General features: G+C 45.6%; 2 protein-coding genes across 2 annotated transcripts in view; both read right to left on the bottom strand.

The window, feature by feature from the left end:
* The window catches only part of RNF43 (ring finger protein 43), a 38,653-nt gene extending 27,013 nt beyond the window's left edge, over positions 1–11,640 (bottom strand). Inside the window, exon 1 of the mRNA XM_048518608.1 lies at positions 9,704–11,640. Within this exon, the coding sequence (XP_048374565.1) occupies positions 9,704–9,940 (237 nt within the window). The 5' untranslated portion in view covers positions 9,941–11,640. The remainder of the gene's footprint in view (positions 1–9,703) is intronic.
* Positions 11,641–14,511: 2,871 nt separating this feature from the next.
* On the bottom strand, positions 14,512–26,962 carry HSF5 (heat shock transcription factor 5). The gene is made up of 6 exons (XM_048519606.1): positions 26,293–26,962; positions 22,564–22,917; positions 18,410–18,507; positions 16,818–17,345; positions 15,766–15,943; positions 14,512–14,582 (listed from the first exon to the last, which is right to left on the bottom strand). The coding sequence occupies exons 1-6, from the start codon at positions 26,960–26,962 to the stop codon at positions 14,512–14,514; spliced, it is 1,899 nt and encodes a 632-aa protein (XP_048375563.1).
* Between the last annotated feature and the right edge of the window lie 435 nt (positions 26,963–27,397).

A 27,397-nucleotide genomic window follows, 5' to 3' on the forward strand; every position in this document is an offset into this window, starting at 1 on the left:
GTTTGCTCTCCTGCTTTGCGGCAAGCCGAGGAAGGTCCGAGTGTTTCTGGAGGTTGTCTTATTTTGGATGTGTGTGCAGAGTTCAAACCGGAAGCGTCCGGTCCTGCGAGGCTTTGAGCAGCACAAGGGAGGGAGAGAAGAAGGCAACCGGCTGCAGTGGAGCTCTTGGTATTGTACGGAAAGCAAAGATAAGGAAATCAAGTCACACGTCTTTGCGGGTGACAGAAGCTCGGTTTTCGTGGCCGAGGAGAACGCATCTGGGCAGGCAGCAGAAACACTGGTGCTCGAGGGAGGCAGTCCAAACCTAACATCTCCATTAAGGAGCACAGGACACGATCCACTATGAAATCCTCTTTCAGAGGACCCTTTGAGCACAACAATGCTCTTTGCTCAGGTCCCTCACACTGCCACCCAGGTGGAGGAGTGCCTTTGTGGCCTTGAACAATGATGTAGATTATTCATCGTGTTCATAGCCTTCAAGGAACTCAGGGCAAAGTCTGTGGTAGGTCTCTCATTGCACCCCTCCCAACTATCCCGAGAGGTACATAAGTTAGCAACTGTCATGAGGTCACCCAGTAAGCTTCGTGGTTGAGCAAGGATTCAGTCTCTCGGGCATGGCAGGGGGTTGGACTTGATGGCCCTTGTGGTCTCTTCCAGTTCTATGAGTCTATGAGTCTATGACTCCCTGTGCAGTACAAATCGCCTTTATGCCGCACCTTAGGGTGTTGGACTAGATGGCCTATATGGACCCTTCCAGTTCTATGTGAGGAAATACCTGGAGATTTTAGGGACTGGAACCTGGGAACGGCAGGGCTTGGCCAGGGGAGGGACTTCAGCAGTGCACACTGCCATAGAGTTGGTGATGACGGCGGTACACAATACCACAACCAGGCACAGTTGGCTCTTGCAAAGGAACAGTGGTGTGGAGATCAGTTGTAATTTTGGGGGTAACTGCCCACCTGGTGGATGGCAACCCTAAGTCCAGGCAGTTAATGAAATGAGAAGGGATGGGGTTGGGAGAGCATGGACGTTCCAGACTGGCTCCTTGGCATGTCTGCCCAAAAAGAGGACGGGACGCTGGATTCAGGGTATAATCAAATTCCATCACCTCCCACTTTTTAATTTAACAAATACCGACACTATTGTCATCAGTGGCTTTGGATTAAGAGCACTTAGCCAGGTATGAAGCTCCGAGACTGGCGAAGGCCTCCGTTGTTATGCTAGTGCAACCCGAGAGTGAATTGCAAACCAAAGAACTCAAAGGGCCATTCTGTGACCTCCCGGGTACTGCGCTGCCACATTCCGCCCAGCGGCTTCACTTTATTGTCAACGCGTTTTTGGTTTTACTTCCATCGCCCACGCTTTCTTTTTTGCATCTTCAATCTCTCAGTCATTTCCCCTTCCTCATTTCTTTTCTGAGGTTTTCTTTTCTCCGTTTCTCATTTCTGCTGGATTCTCTGGGGGCAGAACAGTCTTTCACTCTTCCGCCAGTCTGCACTCCAGAGCATTGGGGCACCATGTGCTGTTGTTGAGCGGCTGCCAGAGGTTGGGGGTGGGGGTGGGGGTTCATGTCAAAGCTACTGATAGGGTTCAGCCTCCGGATGGAGTCTAGACTTCTCCCAGAATTGATCTCTAAGCGACAGAGATCCATTTCCCTGGAAGAAACGGCAGTTTTGGAAGGCGTAGTCGGTGGCTTCAAATCCCCACTCGGTTCCATCCTCTCCGCAAGCACTGCCCCTAAACCCCCAGGAACTTGTCAAGCCAGAGTTGGCAATCCTAGCAACCAAATATCCCTGAATCCAGGGAACTGAGGACTGTTCTGCCACCCCCATGGTTGATGGGACAGTGAGGGGTACACACATCCCCACAATGGGGAAGGACTGACTGAAGTCCTCTAGATCATAGGTGTCAAATTGGCCAATTGGCCATGCTAGCAGGGGCTGCTGGGAATGATAGTCCATGAACATCTGGAGGGCCTGAGTTTGACACCTATGATTCTAGATAGAACATGGATAGTTGGGGAAATGGCTCCTGGACCTTTTGATGTATCTTTTCGTTAGAAGCTATTATTGAACTAACCATAATCCCCCCCACCCTCCCCACAATGAAGAAAGGAATGAAACTTCCTACAGATCAACATTCCAGAGCAGCAAACTCGATCTGGAGCCATGAAGGAAGCAAAGTATTTGCCAGGGTCTTGAATTTCTTCGTAATCATTTCAAACTGGAAGCAGACTTGATCGGATTGAGTGTCTCGCTCTGACCTGAGGTCTGCGGGGTGGGTTGGCAAAGCAGAGCTCTGAAGGATCCACAGACTATTGCAAGAGCCCTTGGGCTGAATCCAGACAACCAGGGAGCTGATGAAGGGCTTGAGCAGTCCTGCAATGAGGTGCCTGTTACAAGCCCCCCTTCTTGGGAAGAGGCAGCTGGAAACTCAGAGGAGCTGCAGCCTGCTTTCAAGGACATACGCCTGTCCGGTGTGGTTGGAATGCGTTTTGCTCACCTAAAGGCTCAACATGGAAGTAAGTAGAGGCTTCTGGGGGGGCAGATTATTCCAGGGCAGCAAGTTCTGGGTCTGGCCAGGAGGAAAGACTACTTCCTGAGGTGAGAGAGATGTCCCCATGTCTTGGAGTTCTTCTTGAACATTGATGAAGGGTTCTGAACATTGATGGAGAGAGCCAGCGTGGTGTAGTGGTTAAGAGCAGGTAGTCCCTAATCTGGAGAACCAAGGTTTCTGTACCTTGAGGTCCCCAACAGCCATGTCTCATTGAAGACTTGATGACCTGACCAATGATAAGGCTGAAGACAGGAAGGATTCTTTGGCTGGACCACAGTTTCCTGTCTGACTGCCGATGGAGACAACTTGGGGGTATGGAGGAAGAGTGGGTTTTTTTAATTTATTCCCCACTTTTCTCAATTATAAGGAATTTCAAAGCGGCTTACAAACTCCTTCCTCTCCCAACGGCAGACACCTTGTGAGGTAGGTGGGGCTGAGAGAGTTCTGAGAGAACTGGGTCTAGCCCAAGGTCACCCAGAAAGCTTAATGTTAAGAGTGGGGGAAACAAGTCCAATTCACTGCTCATATGGAGGAGTGGGGAATCAAACATGGGTCTGCAGATTAGAGCCCACCCCTCTTAACCACTACACCATACTGGCTCTCATGCTGCGAAAGATGTAGTCCACTTTGGGTCCACACTGAGGTACAAATAAAGTAAATATATAAATAAATAAACATATCCAAGTCATAACATACAGGCTTGTATAGATTATAGGGTTTTATGGTAAAGAACTGAGGGGGGAGTCTTTTACTGTAGAGATCAAAACACTGGATGCTGTGTCTAGATCTGATCACAGGAAATGTCCTTCAACTAGGGGACAGTGGCAGCAGGGGACACCTGGAACCTTTTTTTTTTTTAAAAAAAAGATCAAACACATTCCTTGCCTGCAGAGTAAATATGCCATGTGTTCAATGCAAGATTCGAGAAACTTTCAGCCCAGAATTACCATTAATGCCACAGGTAGATTGCATGAAGCTCCACCTACTGAGTCAGAAGCTGCCCTTTAGAAGGTTGTCGCTTGTAGTACAGTAAGACTTTATTGTGAAGCCATAGGCCATCACAATATTAAAACATATAAATGAACATAAAATACAATAGAAGTTTTACCAACTAAAGATAACCTCAGACCCTCAACTCACCCTTCCAATGTATCTGAGCTAAAATCTGACATATCTTATGCAGAATTCGAACATGGTGTTTCCTTCCATATAGTCTTAGATTGAAACTTTGAGGCTGCTAGTGCAAAAAGGCCAACCCTATAGGATATGAAGGGATCCGAGTCTGAAAGGCGAAGGTATATTTTATCTGCATCAGAATACATCTGGGGCATAGATATAAAGCTAAGAAGGAACTTGGCCCTTGGCTCATCATACAAGGGGCAGTTCAGCACATAGTGTGGTTGATCCTCTACTTCATGCCTGCAAATACAAATTCTCTGCTCCAGTGGTATTTTGGTATATCTCTTGATACTTTGTTGGCATTGATTGAAAGCGTAACGCTGTCAAAGCCTTTCTTATATTGTATTGTGATTGGTGTTTGGAATATGTTGCCACAGGAGGTGGTGATAGCCGCTAACCTGGATAGCTTTAATAGGGGCTTGGATAGATTGATGGAGGAGAAGTCAATCTTTGGCTACCAATCTTGATCCTCCTTGATCTGAGGTTGCAAAGGCCTTAGCAGACCAGGTGCTCAGGAGCAACAGCAGCAGAAGACCATTGCTTTCACATCCTGCATGTGAGCTCCCATGTGGGCCACCGCGAGTAGCAGAGTGCTGGACTAGATGGACTCTGGTCTGATCCAGCAGCCTTGTTCTTATGTTCTTCTTATGAGTTAGGCCAACAAGATAAGAGGCTCTGTAATGGTCTTTTTTAATGAGGCTAAAAGGTTGTGCTGCTATAGCATCAGCACAGAAAGAAAGACAAGAAGCAAAGTCACATAGTGGTGGAGGGGATTCCTCTTCCACTCTGACCCTTAGAGGGGATTCCTCCATAGCTCTGACTCTCCACAGTTCTAATTCCACAGCTTGTTTGTCACTATAGTCCTAGACTTGGCTTGCCTATTCTATCTCCAGCTGTCTTGGTCTCGGTGCTTGCCCATGCTCCTGTCCTTGAAACTAGGGACTTCAGAATTCTGTCTCAGAATGCCCATGATGTCACACGCCTGTAGCTTAGTGGGTCAATGAAGGCCACTGGTCTTCTTGACAGCGGGCTCACCCTTTTATCCTCATCACAATTAAAACTTTCAAGAATAATTACCAGCATCCTTGGTTTTATGAGTGGCTTGCTCCCATTGATCTCCGTTTTATCACTCCTCTTATTAAAACAGTGTTTAGATAATGGTCTCTTTGATGCAGCATACCATAGAAACAGTTGACACCACTGGATAAGATAATTGTTATTTGACTTTTTACCAATTTCTTAACTCATAGCTTGATTGATTGAAAAGGAAAGCTGTCCAATGAAAGGCTGATGTTCTGATCAACAGATACCAAGGATGAATATGGCAAGCTCTGGTGAATTAGGCTCTTCCATCACTGAGTCCCTCGGATGATGCCAGTTTCCAAACCGATGAGTGATCTTCCACCAATTATAGACATCAAACAATACTGGGGACAAAGTTTGATCTTGCAGAATAATCCCCATTCCAGGCACACAAGACTAGTCAGGCCATGCTTTGCTCTAGAACTGCCCAAAGCAAGGGTCAAACTTCATCTGCTCACTTCTAGATGCTTATGTTTGACTGGGAAACCAAACCAAGCCATGGTTTAGACTGCTTGGAAGAGATTCACCACCACCACACACCCAACTATGTTAGAAAGGGTTAAAGGGGCTAAACTTTCTAGCCACCAGTTCCTTGGTACCGAAGCTTGGAGGTTGGAATATCCAGTCTTCCCGTGTACCTGCTCCAGTGAATGCAGACACACAACCCTTTCCACTGATCAGCCTTGCTTATAGTTAGAGCATCATTTAGCATGACAGAGCCCTACGGGGATGGGGCGGTATAATAAATCGAAAAAATAAATAAATAAATAAAATAAATAAATAAATAACCATCATATTTTGCTGGTGAAGTCAAGATGTACCCCTCCTAGCTCTCTTCCTTACCAACACTCATAGGTGCATTCACATCATGCTAACCACATATGTTGGCATAGAAGAGAAGACCTTCTCCACCTGGGTCTTTAGCCACACTGTAGTAAAGATGTGCATTCCTTTTCAAAATCCACAAAATTCCTGATTTTGAATACTACTGTTCTGGGGTAACCTCACCATTACCACCACCACTTTTTTCTTTAACATGTTTTGACCTGGCTGCAGAGTTGGAAGAAACAGCACTCTGATTAGTATTTTTTTTTCAAATGGTCCTTCAGTAGAACGTCCTTAATATTTCTTACAAAAGAAGTATGGATACTATTAAATCAGGGGTCTGGATCTGTTTTTTTTTTTTTAGGGTACTTATCAGGCACACGAACCAGGTGAGGCAACCTTCCCCTTGCTCCCAATCTGGCCTGGCGACCCCAGATTGGAAGGTGAGGGTTGCCTCAGATGGCTCGTAGGCTTGATCAGCACTCTCAAGGTAGGCACCCCACTCCACTGTGGCCTTTCCAGTCCAGGCGCCACCCCCCCCCCCCACCCAGTGCTGTTCTGGGGCCAGGTGAGGCATCCACCCCCACCCCTGCCAGGGCCTGGCCCAACCAAGTCACATTTATGTTATATCCAGCCCTTGTAATAAATAAGTTTGACAGCCCTATACTAAATCATGGTAAATGTACAATGCTAAGAAAATACCAATTCAGCAGCTGACCTCTGCTGCCGCTAAAATTTTATTTGACCTGATATTTCAGTACCTCCTGATTGTCCTGAACCCAGCGGGTCATAAACTTTTAAATGGATATCTTTCATTTCCCATGTCCATTGACTGTGTTTCCTTACTGCCAGCCTGTATAATTATTAACCATAAGTGGGTTTTCTGGCACAAAATACAACTGGCCTTTGGAACCCTTTCGAATGGACATTGTGAAGGCCATCCGGCCACCCAGCCTTAAACTTCATACAGATATTCTATGGGCCAATCTGGCAGAATTACAGTAGTCACTGGGACCACACAAAGACTGTGGACTGCAAGTCGTTGTGTGGTCATCTCTCAAGTGGTCGCCTCCACTTACACTAGGAAGCAGAAAAGGGATGTAAATATTAAAAGTATGGAATTCTGGAAGTGTCCTTGAAAAATGGTGTGTGCTGCGAAAGACTGCATGTGCTTCACGACAGTGGGATAATTTTTACGAAGGACAATATATTATTTCTCTGCTAGTAGGAAAACCACACCACTTATTTGTGGGACCCACTGGAGTCAGGTAGTTCCTCTGCCACTTTCCCCTGCTCCTCAGTTTTCAGGAGGCGATTCCTGTACCACGGGGAGGCATACAGTCAGCATCAAATGGGGGTCACTTGTTGGGTGGAGGTGGAAAGGAGTTTTACCATCACCAGCTAGGGGATTTCTTTTCCTGTAGAATGTGGCTTGGATGCTTACTGGAGCCATCTATATTTCTTTGTTCTGCTGGGTCCGTTCTGCAGCGCACCTCCTCTTTCCTCTTTCTGTCCTGGTCTGCACCAGAGGCCTGATTTATGTTGGGCGCCTTATGGCTGACCATCCTTTGCCCAGCTCAAGCGGTACTCAAGGACCCCAGACCCAACCTGTGTACTCTGTAATGTGTGAATCAGTCTCTTGCTGTGGTAATGTCACTTCTAAGGATCAGGTAAAGTTCTAGGCTATATAAACTTGTTTACCACTGCCAGATAAGATAATCCGAAAATGGAGATATGGGGAACCAAATGGGAGTGATTAGCCCAAAGCAGCTTCATCAATCCTTAAGAAAGGATCTGAACCCAGCGCCAACATGTCAACCATCTCCATGTTGCTACCAGGTCCGTGATTAACAGAAATCAGCATGAGGCCTCCATCCAGACTGTGAATAAGGAAGAACCGTGCCAAATGGAATTACAAGAGACAGCTCAGGTGTTCCTTCATCTTTTCCATCCTTATCATATTGTCCAATAAAGCCATCAATTTTTTTTTTAAGGGTACTTATCAGGCCCACGAACCAGGCGAGGCAACCCTCCCCTTGCTCCCAATCTGGCCTGGCGACCCCAGATTGAAGCAGTCTTATGCTGAGCTGGTACATATAGCACAATATTGTCCATTCTGGCTGAAGGCAGGGTCTCAGGTAACAGCCGACCTCCCACTCTCTGCTACCTGAGAGAGCCTCTAAATGGGAAATGCCATGAAAGTTTATTTAATTTTTTATTTTTGTTGGCTTCACTTATACCCTGCTTTTCTCCCCGATGGGGACCGAAAGCAGTTTGTGTTAGTCTCTTCTCCTCCATCTTATCCTCACAACAACCCTTTATGGTAGGCTGAAAGAGTGCGACTGGCCCAAGGTCATCCATGATCTTCCACGGCACAAGTAGGTATTTGAACCCATGTCTCCCAGATCCTGTCCAACACTCCAAACCACCACACCACACTCTTTGCTCCTGGGACCTTTTGAAAGCACAGCACATGTTGAGTGAGAGCCACAACTCCTCCCAAGAAGAAAAGGCCATCAGCCATGCAACCCTACATCAAGCCAAGCTCTTCTAAGTCTACTGAAGTCTATTTCCCAAAGAGCAGAATAAATCCCCTTTGTCCTGTTCCTGAGGAGTTGAAGTCTTAGCTCTCCTGCCCCTAGATGCTGACCCATGGTCCCATGCAGCAAGAAATAAACCTTGTGACTAGCAAAAAAACCCCCCACCATATTGTCGTTGCTCCAAATGAGTTACTATTTCAGTCCAACCAATATGGCTGCTGCAGGCAATCTGCAACTTGAAAAGAGTTCCAAGCTGAAATTGGTAAAAAAAGAAAGAAAATCACATTGATTGGGCTTCGTGTTTCTCGGCTGGAGAACAATTAACTCAAGTCATGTGAGGACCCCGCGAGGTGAGTCACAGGTTGCAAAGCAAGATGGCACATGTAGACAACAGCAGCTGTGCTTTATCACAATAAATTGAACGTCTCAAGAAACTATGAGTGGCATTGGATTACCTGATTGGCTCTTGCTCTCATGGCCTGTGGAAAGCTCCCTGGAGCAACTTTCTGTCTCCACAACGTGGAACTCCGTAACTGAAGTTTATGTCTCATGGAAACTCAAGTTGTCTTCTACTGAGTCTACTGCCTTCTACTGAAACTCAGGCTGCCTTCTACTGAGTCTACTGCCTTCTACTGAAACTCAAGCTGCCTTCTACTGAGTCTACTGCCTTCTACTGAAACTCAAGCTGCCTTCTACCGAGTCTACTGCCTTCTACCGAGTCTACTGCCTTCTACTGAAACTCAAGCTGCCTTCTACTGAGTCTACTGCCCTCTACTGAAACTCAAGCTGCCTTCTACTGAGTCTACTGCCTTCTACTGAAACTCAAGCTGCCTTCTACCGAGTCTACTGCCTTCTACCGAGTCTACTGCCTTCTACTGAAACTCAAGCTGCCTTCTACTGAGACTACTGCCCTCTACTGAAACTCAAGCTGCCTTCTACTGAGTCAGACCCTTGGTCTAGCAAAGCCAGTTATGATCTACTCCCGTGGTGGCGAACCATCTACTCTGACTGGCAGCGGTTCTCCAGGGCCTGAAGTATTTCACATCACCTGCTACATGACTCTTCTAAAAGGAGATGCCAGTGAAGGAACCTGGGATCTTCTGCATGCAAGGCAGATGCTTTGCCACTAAGCCACGGCCTCTCCACTTATATGTATATGGGACAAGGCAATCAACAAGGTCCAAAGGTGAATATTTGGACAGTCTTTATGTCTAAAAGAAAAGTGATTTCTGAAGACAACAGGCATGGAGGGACCCAAAGAAAGAGTCCAGCAGAGCATTCACAGGAAACAAAGTTAACAATCACCTTGGGACCCCCTCTGCCAATTTATGCTCTCTTAGCAACCACAAGGGGAATAATTTCAAGACACAATGCATGCATTTTAAATACTCTCAGAAACAACCCTGCAGAACAACCAGGCAGGCAGCTCCCTGAGAAAGAAAACCCTTCAGTGTTTAGCGACCCAGGCACGCTTTTGCAAACTGGCAGCCAACCCCAAGAGAGAATAAAGCCTTTCTTACCTGCAGAAGATTTCCTTCTGCCGGGGTCACGTCCGCAATGCTAGCAAAGACTCCTTCCAGCATGAGAGGCTCCAGCTTGAAAGGGGTCACCCGAATGATTGCCTTTTGGGCCAGCGATCGGTCGGCTTCTACCACGGCTGCCAGCGCCAGTCCAGAGTACCCCAGTCGGATCTGCAGCGTAGCCATAAGCAGCCAAGGCCAGAGGACTGCCAACTGTAGCTGGGGGCCAACACTCATGCTCCCAGCTGCAGCAGTGCGCTCCGGCCACACATACTGCTCAGGAATGCGTCCTCACCCAGACAGCAGGTTCCAACAAACAGGCAAAAGGGTTGAGGATTAAAGCCCTCTTTGCAAAGGCAGTTAAGGGGGCCCGATGAGAAACAGGGCAGTCCCCTTCCTCCAGGTTCTCCTCTGTCCCCCTCACAGTCTGTTTGTGCCACGTGCAAACCTCAAGATCAGAAGCAGCACCAGATTAGGTCCGTCTCCTCCTCCAGATGAATTCAGACATTGTTAGCGGAAGGAAGGGGGCACGAACCGCGTATGGGGCAAAAAGTTGTTTGGTCCTTCTGAGAAGAGTGCTGGAACTGCTTGGCGAGAGACAGGTCCCCATGGGAGACAACCTCTGTTTTCCCCATCCACTCAGTGTTTATATTCTAGCAGGGTCCGTCCCTAGGCTGCCTTTCTAACTTCGAGTTTGTTAAAGTTTATCCGCCAAAACCGGAGGCTTTCTGGCAATGCTATTTTATTCCTTTCTTCTGTTGAAGCCACGCGCTAAAATCCACGCTCATTGAAAAGAGAGTCCCGTTTAGTACTTACAACAACAAACCAGTTTTACTTTTAAAAAATATTAAACAATAGTCTTCAGATTAAAAAAAGAAAAATTAGGCCCACCTCGAATGCTAATATTACACTCACCTGGTTGCAGACTTTAAAATGTATTTTCTAGCCTGGAATTTTCCATCGAAGTGTCCTTTTTGATACAACTTGAAGCTCCCCGAAGTCATTAAACCAACAAGACGGTTCTTAATTTTAAAAAAAGTATCTCTGAAGTTAAAAAGGCCCAAACAGGAAAAACAACTATAGATGTACACCTGTGTGTGTCATTCCTTTCCCATGCAAAACAATGGAATTCATCTCTCTGCCTTTAGAGGTGAATTACGGAAAATATAAATGGAGGGTATCCCAGTTATCAAGCAGAAAATATGCCTCACGTAAATTTCCGCAACTAGAAAAATCACCACGCGTTATCGTCTGAACTGGTTGTTCGATCAAGGAAGAAAACGATCGTTTTCAAGTAGGCCAGCAAAGCCACAGTTGGTAGGCTGATTGCAAAAAAAAAAAAAAATCCGTAGGGGCTAGGTTAACAGCTGGAAATTTTCTTGCAAAAGCTAGCTAGAAAAAGTTTTCAATGATCAATCGAAATGTGGCCTGAATCTTACCTACGGGTTACTGAGAGAAGGGGAGAGACTCACAGAAACACTCTGTGCAGGTAAATGTGAAATCCCACAATCTTAATCAGAAAAAAAAAAGTACTCCAGGCTGAAGGCTTATGGGCCAGGCGTGGCTGAAATCTAGTTTCCCCAAGCAACCTAGAATGGCTTGCCAGGAATCCAGGAGCTTTGCTGAGAGCTCCTTTCGAATTGGAGCAGAAGGCTCTTCCTTTCTCCCAGCAGAGACGAGCGGCAAGCCATCTAAGGAGGGAGTGAGAGAGAAGTTTGTTTGAAACCACGAATCTCCAGCAGCGGCAGTGGCAGCAGCAAACTCAGAAGCAAACCTTGGAAGCCTGCTTCAGTAGGGATTGTAACCGTCCTTCAGGGACCGGGGTGCTGAAGTGGCTTGGGCAGGTTCTGCAGATGCCGTGGAAGAGCTTTCTTTCCAGAGAAGCACTTCTAGAGCAGCTCCTGGAAGGCAAAAAGAACCCCCCTCTAAAACCTGTGAGTAGTGGACGCCTGTGCTCTCTGCCTCCCTCCCCTGGGACTGCAGGCTCTTTCTACCTGCTGACAAAAGTGAGGGTGGAGCTGCCCAAGGCAACCACCCCACCCCCTCAGTCTGGTTCTCAGAGCTCCTAGTCTCCCTCTCCTGAGCCACGGCTAAACTGCATTCAAGCACAGCCCTCGCTTAGCCGCTTCTCACTCGTAAGCAAACCAGGCTCATGCGTGGATCCTGCAAAACCATGAGGCAGAATGTGGCAAGGGAAGGAAAGCAAAAGCAAAATAAAGCTGAAGGCAACATGGAAAATGAGAATCACCACCTGGCCTTTGTCCTAGCCTGGCGGTGGCACTTTAAGTGGCACCGAGCCAGTGTCTAAAAGTAACTTCCCAAATGGAGCGGGGACTGATTCACTGCTGTGTTATGTCTTGGGCTGTGGGAAGGACAGTGCGCCTCCACGGCTGGACTTCAGCTCCTGCTACTTCAGATTTAGGAGGGCTTGCCTTTCCCCTCCTGCCCAGAAGTCACTGTAAGGAAGATTTCAGGTCAGGCTGGTGTCAGACACCTGGATTTTAAACTATCAATCCTCCTCTTACATCACTTAGGTGAGTAAGGCTCTCAGACCACACTTCAGAGCATGGCTGCAAGCTGAAGTCACAACTTGGCAAGTGGTAAATTGATAATATATGCAGCCCATGCCTTATATGAGTTTGCTTGGAAGTAAGCCCCACTTCTTTCAGTGGGTTTACTCCCAAGTAAGTGTGCTTAGGGCTGTATGTCTGCACCTCAGGTTCTTAGCCTGTTCTTTGATGTACAGAAACTCCATGGCAACATCCCAATATTTCAGTATAATTCAGGTCTTTGGAGGATTGCTTCATCTAGGACAACAGAAGAAACTTGCCATCAAAAACTTGCTAAGCGCCAAACATTCAGACATCTTTCCTACACTATGTCAGTGGGTATGTATTTATACTACAGCTTTGTTAACTATTAACTATAACTCTTCTCTTGTACCCACCGTGACTAAAACTGTAAGGAATCTTAGAAGTCATTTTAGCCTGTTTTGCACATCGCTTTGCACTTTCTTTGCTGTAGCAAGAAAAATGCCAAAAAACCCACAAATCTCATTCACAATTTCACTTCAGCAGAACTGCACTCTGTAAACAAAATGCTCCCCTCTCACAAATGAAACTAACAGTGTGCTTGGATGAAGTTGTCTTTTTATTGCGTTAATGACTACATACATACATTTGGGCTCAAACTGCAGAAACACTAAGAAGGTGCATCCATTTCATGCCATACTGTACAGATTCGTTTAGCCTGTGTGAATGTCTTGGGAATGTCCTTTCCCTTTAGCTATGTTCCAAATGCTTAAGAGTCAGTCAAGTCGAGTCACCATTGCAGGAGATCCAGCTCCTTGGCCTCTTATTTTTGGAAAGCCAATAAATCCTGCCGTTTCCTAATGAGGCTTTAAAACGGCAGTCCCAATCCCAGAACTGTTTGTCATTCAGAAAAAAAAAACTTACGTTGGTATAACCCTGTGCAACTGTGACTGAGAAGAAACTTCTCTGCCTTTTAATTCCTGGGGATCATTCTCAGTCTGAGGTCCAATCCTTTCACTAACCTATTTTGGTGTCTCAATCTAAACCTTTCAAAGACCCTGCAAAGGAACAAAACGGGCAACATTTTTAAAAAATTGTGTGCATGCTGAATGTCTGCCTTTTCTAGAGAGGCAAACAAAGCCTTCAAAGGTTGAGTGATGGTGATCTTATACTATTTAACAATCTACGGCAAAGCTAGAGCTGAGCAAAGTGGTACACCATTCATGTGCTGAGATCTAAAATTAGATTTCTGGTTCTCTCAGCATGGAATGAAGGCCAGATTTGCAGATGTGACTTTGGTTCATCCTACCATTTGTGGGTCTACTGAGAAATAATGAATGCAGCTGAATTGTAAGGTGCAGAAAGATGAAAGGGATAATAGATCTGACCACTCTATCAACTTCTGCAAGTGTTTCCTAATCCATTTTCCCCCCACACTTGCAGTGATCTGATCCTGAAAAGACAGTTAAGCAAGGTGGAAGCACATTCTCATCATGCAACATCATTCACACAGGTCCTTACCATACGAATAAATAGGAGTATAAAACCATTGTTCTTGAAAATCTATTGTCAATAAATACAGTTATAACAAGTTAAAAGAGCCCATGAAAACACATTTAAGCTAAGATAGTTAACAACAAATGCCTTAATTTACTATGAAGCATCTCTAGAGTAAGGAAATTATTAAAACACAAGAATGCTCAATTAACGTAAAAGATCCAGCCACGGTTTTCTTACAGAGAACAAAATTTATCATTGGGAGGAAAAAAAGGATAAATACAAGAAAGAAGCAATTTTGGGAGGGAAGCATCTAGAATATGAGCTCCTCTTTCCTGGGGTGTCTTTCCCAGAACCAATGATCCATTCAGACCATAGATCTTGTGACCTCCAAATGTACTTGTTTTGCAAAGATCCTCCTTCAAACGGGTCCCCAAAAGAAATGAGAACAGTGCCCAATACTGGCTGCTGTTCGTGGTGCCGAATAAGAAACATCCTGCAGTTGGGACATCTTTCTACCAATGTTAGGGGTTCTCATTTGCCAGGTTTTACACTTTTGAAAAATTTAGGCAAATTAATTATTATTCTTTGAGTAGGAAAAGAATATGAACCTATTAAAGAGGAGCTGTAAAAACAATGGGTGGGACTGATTATCAGTAAAACAAAAAAAAAATGAGCAGAGGTGAAGAGCATTTGGTTAACAAGAACTGAAAAGTTCCCAGAGTGCTCCTGCCAGGAAAGGCACTGCTCGCTGTTTGCACAGACTGGTCACCAAGTTTTTCACTCCCTTAATTCTTCTTCCTTTGGAAAGTGCTCTTGTTTGCAAGCCACATCCACGAGCAGGTGAAGATCTAGGAAGAATGGAAAGGGCATTTCAGTATTTGCCTTTTCCAGAAGGATTTATGGATTTACACCTTACACTGTAACAACAACAGTAACTGCTTATCAACCCTTGCAAACCACCTTTAAGGGGTGGGGGCAAAGGAATGGGAGGGAATTGAGAACTTGCTTCTGAATTGTTTTTCTCCTGGAGGATTCCAGACTCATGTTTGTTAGATGCAATATATTAATTTTATTTATTTAGATATTAGATTTGCAACCTGCTTTCCCCAATGGGGGCCAAACGTGGCTTCCAACATCACTCTCCCTTCTTCCACTGATCTTCACAACAGCCACCCAGTGAGATAGTTTAGGCTAAGAAAACGTAATTGGCCCAAAGCCACCCATGGCAGAATGGATATTTGAAACTGAGTCTTCCAATTCCAAGTCCAACACTCTACCCACTACACTATCCTCGTGATCTGCAAGATAAAAATTAGCCCTCCAGGAAGGAAGAGCAGTGAGATTTTGTCACGCACAGCTGAAGTATTGCTCTACTTCTACTTGCTCTACTTCTTCACAGTAATCAAACCAATATTCTGTTCTCATAACTTGAGATTCACAGGGTCCACACAGATCCCTTAAAGATGACCACCAATGCATCATAAGATCCTCCACTCCCTCTCCTCTGATCTCCAAATTTTCTCCCAGGATCTTTAATTGTGGTTATGTGCTAACCTGGGATAACCATGGTTTGCTTTCTAACTTGCATTTATAATTAGCTTCAAACCTCATTTAGGATTAACTATCATTAATACCATTTGGCTTTTGGGGAATTATTTATTCACCATTGCAAAGAACTCCAAAGAAGCCACCAGAACCCCACATCTCAAATCATACAATGTTACCGGTACCTGAATTTTTTCACCAGCAAGGCAAACGTGGCAGTAGATTTAGGAAAAGATTTAGATTTGGGAAAGGAATATAGTGAAAAAGTTTACAACTTCATCCTGCCCCCCGCCCCACCCCCCCAGCACAATGACCCAGAACCAATACTGGGACATCCACCGTTGTTTTTCTTATTAAAATTAATGATGTCAAAAGATCTGATTGCGGGTTTCCTACATTTTTGTCTAATTGCAATCACGCACACCACTGGAGTGTTCAATATAAATAAATTCGCATTAGTACGCTCAGAAAACCTATAGATCTTACCAGGAGATTTGCCCTTCTGTGAACTGCTCCTTCTTTCTCTGCATTTGCTTTGGATGGAGGAAACCGAATCTTTGACTGATTTGCTGAGGGGACCCACCTCCGAAATGAGGAATCCTATCTGCTCTGAAGACACAACTGTCTCTGATGGACTTGTCTGACACTTGATGTTGGGACTGCCCTTAAAAAACAAACCACAACAGAAATGGACTTTAGAGCAGTGTGTTTAAGTAAGGCCTGATATTCCTTTGAAGACTTCACTCCACAGTAAAGAATGTCTCTTAGCCAAGTCCTAGGTAAAGGTAAAGCTCTGGGTCACATAATTTACTAAGCAGACTATAGAAGAAGAAGAAGAAGAAGAGTTTGGATTTATATCCCCCCTTTCTCTCCTTTAGGAGACTCAAAGGGGCTTACAATCTCCTTGCCCTTCCCCCCTCACAACAAACACCCTGTGAGGTGGGTGGGGCCGAGAGAGCTCCGAGAAGCTGTGACTAGCCCAAGGTCACCCAGCTGGCATGTGTGGGAGTGGACAAGCTAATCTGAATTCCCCAGATAAGCCTCCACAACTCAAGTGGCAGAGCTGGGAATCAAACCCGGTTCCTCCAGATCAGAGTGCACCTGCTCTTAGCCACTGCTCTTAGCCACTACGCCACTGCTGCTCTCCCTCAGCAAGCTGGGTACTCATTTTATCAGCCTCAGAAAGATGGAAAGCTGTCAACCTGGAGCCAGCTACTTGAAACTGACTTCTGTTGGGATCAAACTTGGGTCATAAACAGAGCTTTCACTGTGGTACTGCAGCTTAGCACTCTGCACCAAGGGGCTCCTTGGTCAAGTCTAAACTGGTCTAAATATGTGACTGGAACTGCACAATGCAAGGTATGAAATACCTCAAATAATGTATGTCCTGCTCAAAACTCCTGGAAAGCCACCACTGGACAGTGCCATGAAATACACTAGTATATCAGTGGTGAATCTAATTCAAACACAAGCTTAAACACAAATCCTTAGATGTGGCTTTCCCTGCAGAATGTTTCTACGGCTATATATCATCTTACCTGCTGCTGACTGAAGGGAAGTTCTTCCTGTACAAACACCACAGATGATTGCGCTGAAGTCTGGTTCAGTTGTTCCTTCAGTTTTACCTGAGTCTGCTGGATGGCTGCAGGTTGCGGCATCATCTGAGCAGAAGCATTCTCCACAGGCTCGGTGGTGTGGATCGTGTAAATAAACTCTGGAGACTGTGGTAGAGAGCAGGCGATTGCTTGATCAGATTCCACAACAAAGGACGTAATATCAGAGCCAACAGGAGTCAGAGGTTCTAGGTGGCTGGCTTGACTTGTAGGTGTCTCGCTGTTCCCTGGGTTGATGAGCAACTGTTGGCCTCGATTGGGCTGGGATCCTGGACCTTGGTTCTCTACCGGCTCCACCTTCACCATTTCTAGTTTGGGAGATGAATGCATCTCATCCACAATCTGGAAGACGGCCTCCAAGTTGACTTCTGTCTTCTTGGCTTCATCAGAAGGGTTGCAGGGCCAGTTGGAAGGCAAAAATTCAACTGGGTATGAAGACTGCATTGGTGGATTCTGAGGAGGCAAAAGGTGGCAGTGTGAAATAATAGCAATACTTCTCATTTTGTTCAGGTCTTCAAAGGCCTGCATTTTCTCCAACAACCAGTCTTCCTGCAGTGTCTTTGTCCATTCTGGAACACCTTAAATCATCACAGCATTCGAAGCAGCTAGCCCATTCATTTTCCTTACCCTAAAAAATGCTCTTTCTGGTGTGTTCTACCCCGACTATGTTTTGTTTTGTTAAATGAACAACAAGGGCTTGTTGGGGAAGGAAAATCTCCCCAATGCCCCTGGCTTCTTCCTCTCTTGCTTCCCCATGCCTGATCTTCTTCTTCTTCTTTACTCATTCCCCAGCCCATCCAATCTCCAATTTTCCCTATCCCTCATCTTGGCCAATTTCTACCTTTAAAACTGTTTCTATTTGAAATAAAACTCATTCCTTTACCATTGCAATTTGTTAACATTTTTAAATCCCTTGTCAAACGAGTATTTTCAGGATCCATTTGTGCTGTTCTGTAACTGTCATGCAGGAAAATACAAATTATGATGACCCATTCATTGGTTTTTTCTTGCTGTCAGCAGCTAGTTTCCAATGTATTGGTGAAAGGTACATGATGTCAAGGTGAAACTTCTGCCTCATGCTCCAAAGAACTGTGCAGCTTGTCCCATGCACCCAAAGAAGCTTTGGGTTTATGTCCCTCAGTCTGCACTCTCACCTTCCATATAATATGGCAAGCTGCTTTTTAATTTGGGAGGAATTTCACTAATAGCTTGAGAAGACAGCCCCCTGGGCTTTGCAAAGGGGAATGGTTGTGGCTCAGTACATTTGTTTGCCATGCAGAAGATCTCAGCTTCAATCCTCAGCATCAGGTAGCAGGTGATGGGAAAGACCTCTTGCCTGAGACCCTGGACAGAAGCCACCAGTCTGAATCTGAAATACCAACCCTGTTGGACCAAAGGTCTAATTCAGTAGAAGGCAACTTCATGTATGTGCCGTTTAAAGGGGAGGAAAGTATCCCATGCAGCATTTTGAAAAAAGCTGATAGATCCCAGCCTTGGGGACCACTTACTGGACTCACCTGGAAATAGGTGCAATGTGTATATGTTGAGGGTGTAGGGCTGGCACAACCACTTAAGGGATCCATGTGGGTAGGCGGGGAGCAGCACTGCAATACAGCTGAAAAGGAAGAGAATGATTAAAAAGTAAAAGGCCTTCCTATATATCACAAATTTCTGGATGTTGTCTTTAGCGATGTATTTATCCTAGTGTGGCATGGAATAGGAACAACCCTGCATGTCATAACTTCTTTTTTTCAAAATCACAGAGATACAGACCACAACATGGCAGAAAAGGACCTCACAAAGCAAAAAGATTTTTCAAATTTTACCACAGAAAGGGATACACTTGCTGGTGTTTGCTACAATACTCAAGTGTAATCGTGCTTCAGCCAGGGGAGCAACACCCACAAAAGCATTACAAAATTTGCAACATTATATTAGGGGGTCTGCATGTCAATTGGGAAGTTAGGCGCCTCCTGACTAAAAATGCCTGCTACAATCTTGCAACCACATAATACATTACATTTATATTTGCGATGATGGTGGCTAGCTGGAAGGAAGGAAGGAAGGAAGGAAGGAAGGAAGGAAGGAAGGAAGGAAGGAAGGAAGGAAGGAAGGAAGGAAGGAAGGAAGGAAGGAAGGAAGGAAGGAAGGAAGGAAGGAAGGAAGGAAGGAAGGAAGGAAGGAAGGAAGGAAGGAAGGAAGGAAGGAAGGAAGATCTCAGTCTCTGAAACAAATTAGTGATTACCATGCAGTTGGTCATAAACTAGTTGTTGAGGACATGAAAGGATAGCTTATTTCTTAGAGAAACTGGAAAACACTTTATTACTGGAAATCCATACTGTGATATGCTCCAAAGAAAACAGAAGGCAGCCATGAGCCCCTTTAGAGTTTAAGACATTTAGAGTTTAAAGAAATAAAATCTTGATAGTCTTAACTAGTCAACCAGCAATTTGCTTGGGGAACTAGCAAAAAAAAAACAAACCCTCAAGGAAATTCCTTCCTTATTCCAAATATGGTTATCAAATAAACTTTGGGAAGCATCAGCCAATATAATCTAGACCTTGAAGATCACACAGATCAACCTCACATGGTTGTTGTAGAGATAAAAGAGAACACTGAATAAAATGAATAAATTTATCGTTTGGAATCATAAGCCTTGTGTCTGACAATAAATGGGAGGAGTAACTTGGATAAAGAATACCCTCTGTCACAGAAGAACTGTCTGGTTCCAACCTGGCCATTACAATGGAATCCACATCCCAATTATTGTGGTGGCTGCTCACTTGGCCTCATGAGAATATTGCTTCTGAGCTAGGAAAGCCCACATGCCAAAGGCTGCATATGCATATCTGCTGCTACTTATGGCGCTCTTCAAAACATGTTCTGCATTTAGTGGATGTGCAACATGCAGAAGCCTTTTTGAGCCTGCTGCAACTGACCAGGTCATGCAAACTACTATGTATTTCACTATGTATTCATTTTAAATGTTTCTAATCTGCTGTTCTAACCAATTAGGATCTACAAGGTAACAAACATCAAAACATGTCAACATTAGAACTTCAATATATATTCCAAATCACTGATGCTCAGAGACCATGAAGAAGAAACATAAAACAATTAGGAGGGAGGCCAGTAGCTAGGGTTGCCCTCTTTCAGGTGGTTCCTGAAGATCTCCTGGAATTACACGTTATCTTCATCCTGGGGATCCCCCAGAATTACAGCTCATCTCCAGACTACAGAGATAAGATCCCCTAGAGAAAATGAATGCTCTGGAGATTTCATGACAATTGTACCCCTTTGATGTCCTTTTCCTCCCCAAGCTCCATCCCCAGATCTCCAAGAGTTTCCTAGCCTGAAGCTGGCAACCCTACCCAACTTTCTGATGGCAACCCCATTCTGCCCCCAAATTCTCCAGGAATGTTCCAGCCCAAAGTTAGCAACCCTACCACTAACATCTATTGGGATATGTCAAACAAAACACAAAAGTTTTCACTCACAGAGATACAGATAAATCTCCTTGGGAAGAGAGTTCCAAATTTTACCCCACAACCAAGAAAGCCCTTTCTTAGGTCACCACCAATGTAGTCTCAGACACACACACACCCCTCCCAATGATCTGAAAGGACAGGTAGGTTCATTTGGAAGAAGTCGCTCCTTAAGATATGCTGGCCCCAAGCTGTATAGGGCTTAAAAGTCAATATCAGCACCTCGAATTGAGCTCAGAAACAAACTAGGAGCCAGTGTAGATGCAACGAGATGAGCATATGGTTCCGATGACCCACTCCAGTCAACGTTTTGACTACAGCGAACTATAGTAACTGTAGCCTCCAGACAATTTTGAAGGGCAGCTCAATGCAAAGTGCACCAGGAAGGACTGCAGCTGGTGAAAAGTAATCCTGGCCATCGCTGCCACCTATTCATCTGCCACATTCAACCTACCTTTGAGCCAAGACTGAAACCACTGCAAAACAGTGTCTCCCAGTCCCAACTTCAAAAGGCAGTACAGAAGGATACCATGGTTGATATTATCAAAAGCCGTCAAAAGGTCCAGGAGAATTAACAGAGACTAGTTGTAGACCAATTTCTGCACACAGGAATTAAATTTGAGCGATTTTCTAGCTCTAACTATCTCAGGCATTTGGTGAGCTGGAATCTGAACCAAGATTGGCCTAGTGAAATATATTTTCCTGATGGACAAACAGAATGTGTATGAGTCAAGTGTGTGTACCTCAATGGAAAATGGATTTTGCCAAGAACTGTCAATTCTGCCATACTGTAAGTGATATTTATCTTTACCATGTTCCCATTTTGCATCTCTGCCCAGTCAAATGCCAACTATCTTACGGCTCATGTGCAACATTATTCATATAGCGCCATTAGCAGTCTGTTTCCTTTCCGCATCTTCTGACAGTGGCTGTGGTCTGTTTGATAGGTTCCACAAACGTATCCTGGCATATTGCTCAGTTGTAGCTAGCTTTTCCCCCTGCTGGAGAACATGTACAAGAACAGGGTCACCTTGCACTAGACAAATTGTGGCAGGCTGGAAATAGGCTTATAGCCAAGAATTTCAGCTTAACTGGGTTCTGCAGACAGCTAAACAGATGCTGTTGGCACACTGTCACCCATTTTCCCCCCTATCTCTGGCAATTTCTTGCTGGAATGTATGCCATTAGCAAAGTCCACTGGGGACAGCTTTATATAGACTTGCCCAGAGAAGGGTTTTTTCTCCATTCTTTCCCGTGAGAAGGTTACTTTACTGCAGTAGACACAGAGCAGTCTTGTAACACTAAGGATACAACATTACCTAGGTTTCATAAAAACAGTTAAGACAACCATGATTAAAAATGTATTGTCGAAGGCTTTCACGGCTGGAATCACTGGGGTGTTGTGTGGTTTCCGGGCTGTGTGGATGTTCTAGCAGCATTTTTCCCTGACATTTTGCACGTGTTGGGTGGGATCCACCCATTTAGCACGTGAGTAATCATGAAGATAGCATAATCAATTAGTGAGGGCATTACATTGTAGTAGCCTGGTCTTTTGATCCATTTGATTGCTTACTGCCTAGAGTGGTGGGAAAATCACTGATCTATGTATAGGGAAACTGATGAAGATACATAATGTTGAAACAATCTTCAGTCCCACTAAGAAAATTAAAGAAATGCTATGTTCAGCAAAGAATAAGAGGGATTCTCTAACTTCTGTAGGAGACTATTGGGTACCATGCAGCTGTGGACAAGTCTAAGTAGGGACTACCAAACTCAGTGCCCAGACACCAATCAAAGAACATGCAAGTCACTGAAGATTAATTCAGCCGGAAAAATCAGCAATAGCAGAACACGTAATAAACTAAGCTGGGCACAGAATATTATTTGAAAACACAGAAATTCTGGGCCACTCTGACAACCACTATGTCAGAAATCAAATGTGCTTAAGATAACTGAAAGTAGTAGGATTAAATTTTAGATTGTAGCCATAAAATCTTTTGCAAAAATGGTTACTCTTTTTGTCCCATTCAAACTGGGCATTTGTTTGAGGCTTCAGGTCACGTTGTTTAAGAAGAAACCCTCTTTTTCTCGTTCAAACATAATTTTCTTACTGTCATTTATGATATGTGCAATTTAAAAACATTATGACCATGGGGATTTTTCTGCTGAAAAATACTGTTTGTTACCTGTTGGGTAGTAGGCTTGGGAGTAGGGCACTGAAGCTGCATAGCTGCCGTATTTCTGAGAAGACGTGGCCATCGTCTGGGGCCTTTGCTGTATGTGCACAGATGTGGCGCTGGGCTGAAGAGTGTAAGTTACCTCTGTCGGAAACCTCTGGAGCACAGGGAATGGGACCCTTTTGTCTGAAAAAGCAGAAGCCTCCACCTGCCCTGGGAGCATCCCGAGGGAGTTTGGCCATGTTCTGGGAGGAAGAGGAGTCCGATCCGAACCTTTCAATGGGAAAGTATTTTGGTTGTGCAACGGTGACAGGTAGGAGTATGGAGATAAGCTGTCTCGCCGAAAAGACCGGTGAAACTGCCCTAAAGTCAGTGATGCTGCCCAAGGAAACAGAAAGGGGAAAAGAGATTCAGTTGGCTAAGAAATGTAAGGCCAGAGGCATTAAAATCATCACAGACCCTGATTCTAAGCACTGCTGCTTGAAGAACAGTGACTTCATTTTATAGCAAGCAACTCCTAAAAATATAACTTGTGGGCTGTGAAGGGAAAATTACCCTCTTTGAGTCAGCAAGCATATTCTCTTAAGCTTATGGGCCCTGGTTCAGGATGTCCTTAATTACCAACAGTTTCTTGGTTTTGGCATCAAATCATCCCAAGATATAACCACAGAGCTAAGAAAAGTCTCTAGTGGCTCACAGCCTGAAATTCCAGTACAGAATCCAAAAATGCCATTTGATTGTAAGATCTGTAGCTATATAAAGAAGATTCACTCTACCCCATATTTATGGGGCAAGCCCTCTTGAATCACCACTCAATGGGCCATGTTCAAACTGATACCAGAAGTACCCAGTCAGCCAGGGACTGGGAACTGTTGGGCCAGTGTGCTATGGATGGAGCATATCATCAAAGAGGGATTGCATCCCAGCAGCAAAGGGTCTTTTCACACACACAATTTCTATATAGGGAAACTGCTCAGCTTATGCCAAGCATAAGCTATTTTGCCATAATTGCTGGATTCCTGTCTAGGCACCACAGACCAAAACAGACATGTCTGCATTTGTCACATATTACAATATGTATGGCATTTTCCCATATGGATGTGACATTTGCATTGAAAAATCATTTTATGTGAAGTGTCCCCAAGTATGGGATGTTGATTGAGAACAGGGCTGGCCAAGGCAAACATGCTGCTGTTCTATGGTGAGGACAGCCTTTCCCTCCCCAGCTTCTGAACCAGCTCTGCCAGGCATTGTGGCACTCTCCACATTGGCTCTCCAACCACATCAAATCAAAGATCATGGGGACAGGATATGCATGGGAAATGGAATACCGAGTTACAGCACAGAAAGGGTTTGTGGGCCTGCCCTAGTGTTACTGGCTATTTTCCTTTTGCGTGACTGCCCTGGTCTCCTCTGGCATTTGTCTTCATACACAGGCACTTCTTTCTCTCATGACTGTGTGCGGGGGGGGGGGGGGGGGGTTGTGTGTGCGTGGGGGGTCAAGAAACTACAAAATGACACTGACTTTTGTGTTATCCATTGTACACTATCCACAAATGGGTGAGTGCAGAAGTGAAAACCTTAACATTTCACATGCGGCACTAATGGTTGGATTGTGAGCCTATCAGCAAGACCTGTCTCTTAATTATTTTTGTCCAGTGTTAATGTAGGTGCTTTATAGTGAATGACTATTAATGGCTGTTATTGGGACAACAAGGAATTGACCAGAGGAACCATGAGAGAATGGATGGTATATATAAAAATGTTTATCCAGAGTTGTTTTCTATAAGACATTGCAAGATAATGCTTCTCCTTTAACGATGCATTACACTTTTGCCTTGAGAAAAAACCTGCGTCAATCAGAGAAAACAGGTGTCCGTGCAATGGCATAAAATCCCAGTGGGGCCACTGGCCTGCATTATAAAGAAAACTATTGGTGTAGGAGGTATACCCAAAATAAATTTCAACTGGTGCAGTTATCTGTTTCTCTTGTAAAACTTGTGAACTACCATTCTGAGTGGGGTATTGCCAATTCTTCACAAAACTACAATTCCCAGTGTTCTTTGAGACAGAGATGGCTGTTTAAACAGGCTGAAAAAGCACTAGATATAGATGCCTTATGCAAAGTGATTGGAAGGACAGCATCAAGAGGCAGTCACTCTGGGCTGACAGCTTGCTTGCTAGAGCAAATCAGAGATGGAGGGGTGGGGATATGTAAATAGTCCTGCCTCCCCCCCCCCCCGTCCATATCAGTGATGCGATGAGTGGGAGGAGACTCTTAGCCAAGCCACTGTCATGCTTTAGCACAGAGAACAGAATGGAGCTGGAGCACCCCCCCCCTTCTGATTTGAGAAGCTGCCCCTGGATAAACTCCCATCTTTATTTAGCCTTGTTTTTTGTACCACGTGTGCTTAAAATCCCTGAGGGTGATTGTTACTCTGGTTTAATGGGGAGGAAAATTGTATATGAAAACTGAAAGGGTGCTTTGCTTCTGAACACATTTATTTGTACAGAGGTTGTGCTGATTTCAGTAGTGTTTTCAGACTACAGTAAGTAAACTGGGGATGAGAACTGTGTAGGTTGATGGGGTGCCAGATGTGTCCACCAAAGTTGCTCAAGATGTCATGTATGGCAACAGTAGGACTTCATCTGAATGCCTGAACTCAGCATTGTAACACAGATAGGAGAGAAGCAAGTGCAGGCAAGAGGTCAAGAAAACTACCCATCTTAAATGAGGAACACAAAAGACCAATCTGAAAGGAGACAATACAAACTTCCATGGTTGTATGGCCCTTCTGAACTCTGCTGTAATGATTTTCAGATTGTTCTACAAAGATATTCCTTCTCATCTCTAAATGTGTGGAAATATGCATGCATTCAAAAATGAACTGGCAATGAAATGTACATGTTCAGAGGGCATGCTTGTGCAACTATGGCCCCAGTGTTCAGCAATCTGATTTCATCAAGTTGACCACAAAGTCCTTCCATGTGCATGTGAACTAATTGCATTGATAGAAGAGTACTCTATGTATCTTCACACAGGTTTTTTGGGGGGTGAAACGAGGATGCTCACTTCCATTACTGTGATTCTCAACAGATACACTCTGTGTAAGAGCTGATGCCTAAATCCCCAAGCTAGGCTGCAGCAGCTGTGAAAGTGAGAATGTCATTGTCATTCTAATTGAACTCACTTTCCTACCAGCAATTAATTTCTTCTTAAATTACTGACAATTGCGGTATAGAGAACTTGGACCAGGGAGACTGGGATTCAAATGCATGGAGTACATTTGGTAAGCTCGAGCCAGCCTCTTTTGTTCAGCTCAACCTGCATTCCGGGGACACTGTGATGATTAAATATAAGGGGAAGGAGACCTATGTATGCTACCTTTAACTGGGAGGAAGGTGACCAACATGACATGTATGTTACATTTCTGCCCTTCTGGGTAACCTTAGCACTCCATTACTGGAGGTGCAAATCAGTGAATTAAGCAGTAACCTTCACTGGCTTGGGCTCCTCAGCTGCATGTTACTCTGTGGATGTTCAGAAGTGCCACTTATGGTTCACACTCGAGAGCAACAGAACACATTACTTTCATATATTACAGAACAACTGCCTGCAAGCTAAAAGGAGCCGGGACTGGAGCTCCTTTGCCTTGCAGGGTGCTTTGTGGGAGGCACCCTGTCGCCCGTCCTAGCAGGCCCTCTGCCCATGCTCAGCCGGACCTTGACGCCTCTCACCGGGCTTGCCGTCGCCGTTTTTGACTGCGGCCGAAGCAGCCGGCTGGCCCTGCGGGGCGGCCTGGGGCTGGTGGACCAGAAGGGCCTCACTGGTAGTGGCGCCTCCGCCGTGAAGGGAGGTGCTGAGGAGGCGCTGGAAGCGGTTGGGCGGCCGGCAGGTGACTTCCAAGCCGGCCGCCAGCTTGGCCTTGTTGGCGCTGGTCAGGCGCTTGAGGTGCACCAGCAGGTCGGGCCGATCGCGGCGGAAGTGCGGGCTGTGGAAGTGGTGCAGCGGCCCGCCGGGTGACGACGACGACGGCTGCGGCGAGAGCGACGAGGGCCCGCTTCCTCCTCCTCCTCCTCCTCCCGGTGGGCCCAGCACCACCTTGCGGAAGCCGTAGAGGTTGAGTTGCCGGATGAAGCTGGTGAAGTTGGTCGTCTTGAACAGCTCCGGCGAGGAGGGCGACGGCGGCGAGACGCCCTCGCCCCCCGCCGCCATCATGGCGCCGCCTCCGCCCCCCCCTCCTGCGCCCAGGAGCTCCGCCTCGAAGAGGGGCTGGTCGATGAGGAGGCCCTCCCCGCGGGCGTCCCAGCGGATGGAGCGGAACCGCGGGCTGTTGACCAGGCGCCACAGCTTGGCGGGGAAGTTGTTGGGGTTGATCGGCGCAGTCGACAGCAGCGGGTCCTCCATGGCTGAGGCGAAAGCGGGAGGGGGGAGGAGCCGCCTGGCCTTTCCCCCCCACTCCAAGCGACCGTTGAGGCCGGCCGGCGCGTCCAACGGACGCCGCCGTCAATCATCGCCGCCGGGGCCCTCAAGGCCGCGCATGCGCTCTCTTCCGCCTTTTTCTGACGGGAATGTGGCCCCCCGTTTCTCCTTCCCGTCCAGTTCATACAAGTTATCAAGAACGTGTCACTCCCTGAAGCTCGGTGGCCGCTGAAATATTTTTAATTAAATTTGTGGACCGCTCTCTGCCACCAAGGCGACCTCAGACCAGTCTCCAGCAGTCTGTGGCCGCTGAAATATATTTTTAATTAAATTTATGTATGTTTACTTATATATTACATTTCTATCCCGCCAATCTCCCAAAAGAACTCCAGGCGGCTTCCATATATGCACACAATAAAA

The sequence above is a fragment of the Sphaerodactylus townsendi genome, linkage group LG16 (genome assembly GCF_021028975.2).
Source record: "Sphaerodactylus townsendi isolate TG3544 linkage group LG16, MPM_Stown_v2.3, whole genome shotgun sequence".
Taxonomy (NCBI): domain Eukaryota; kingdom Metazoa; phylum Chordata; class Lepidosauria; order Squamata; family Sphaerodactylidae; genus Sphaerodactylus; species Sphaerodactylus townsendi.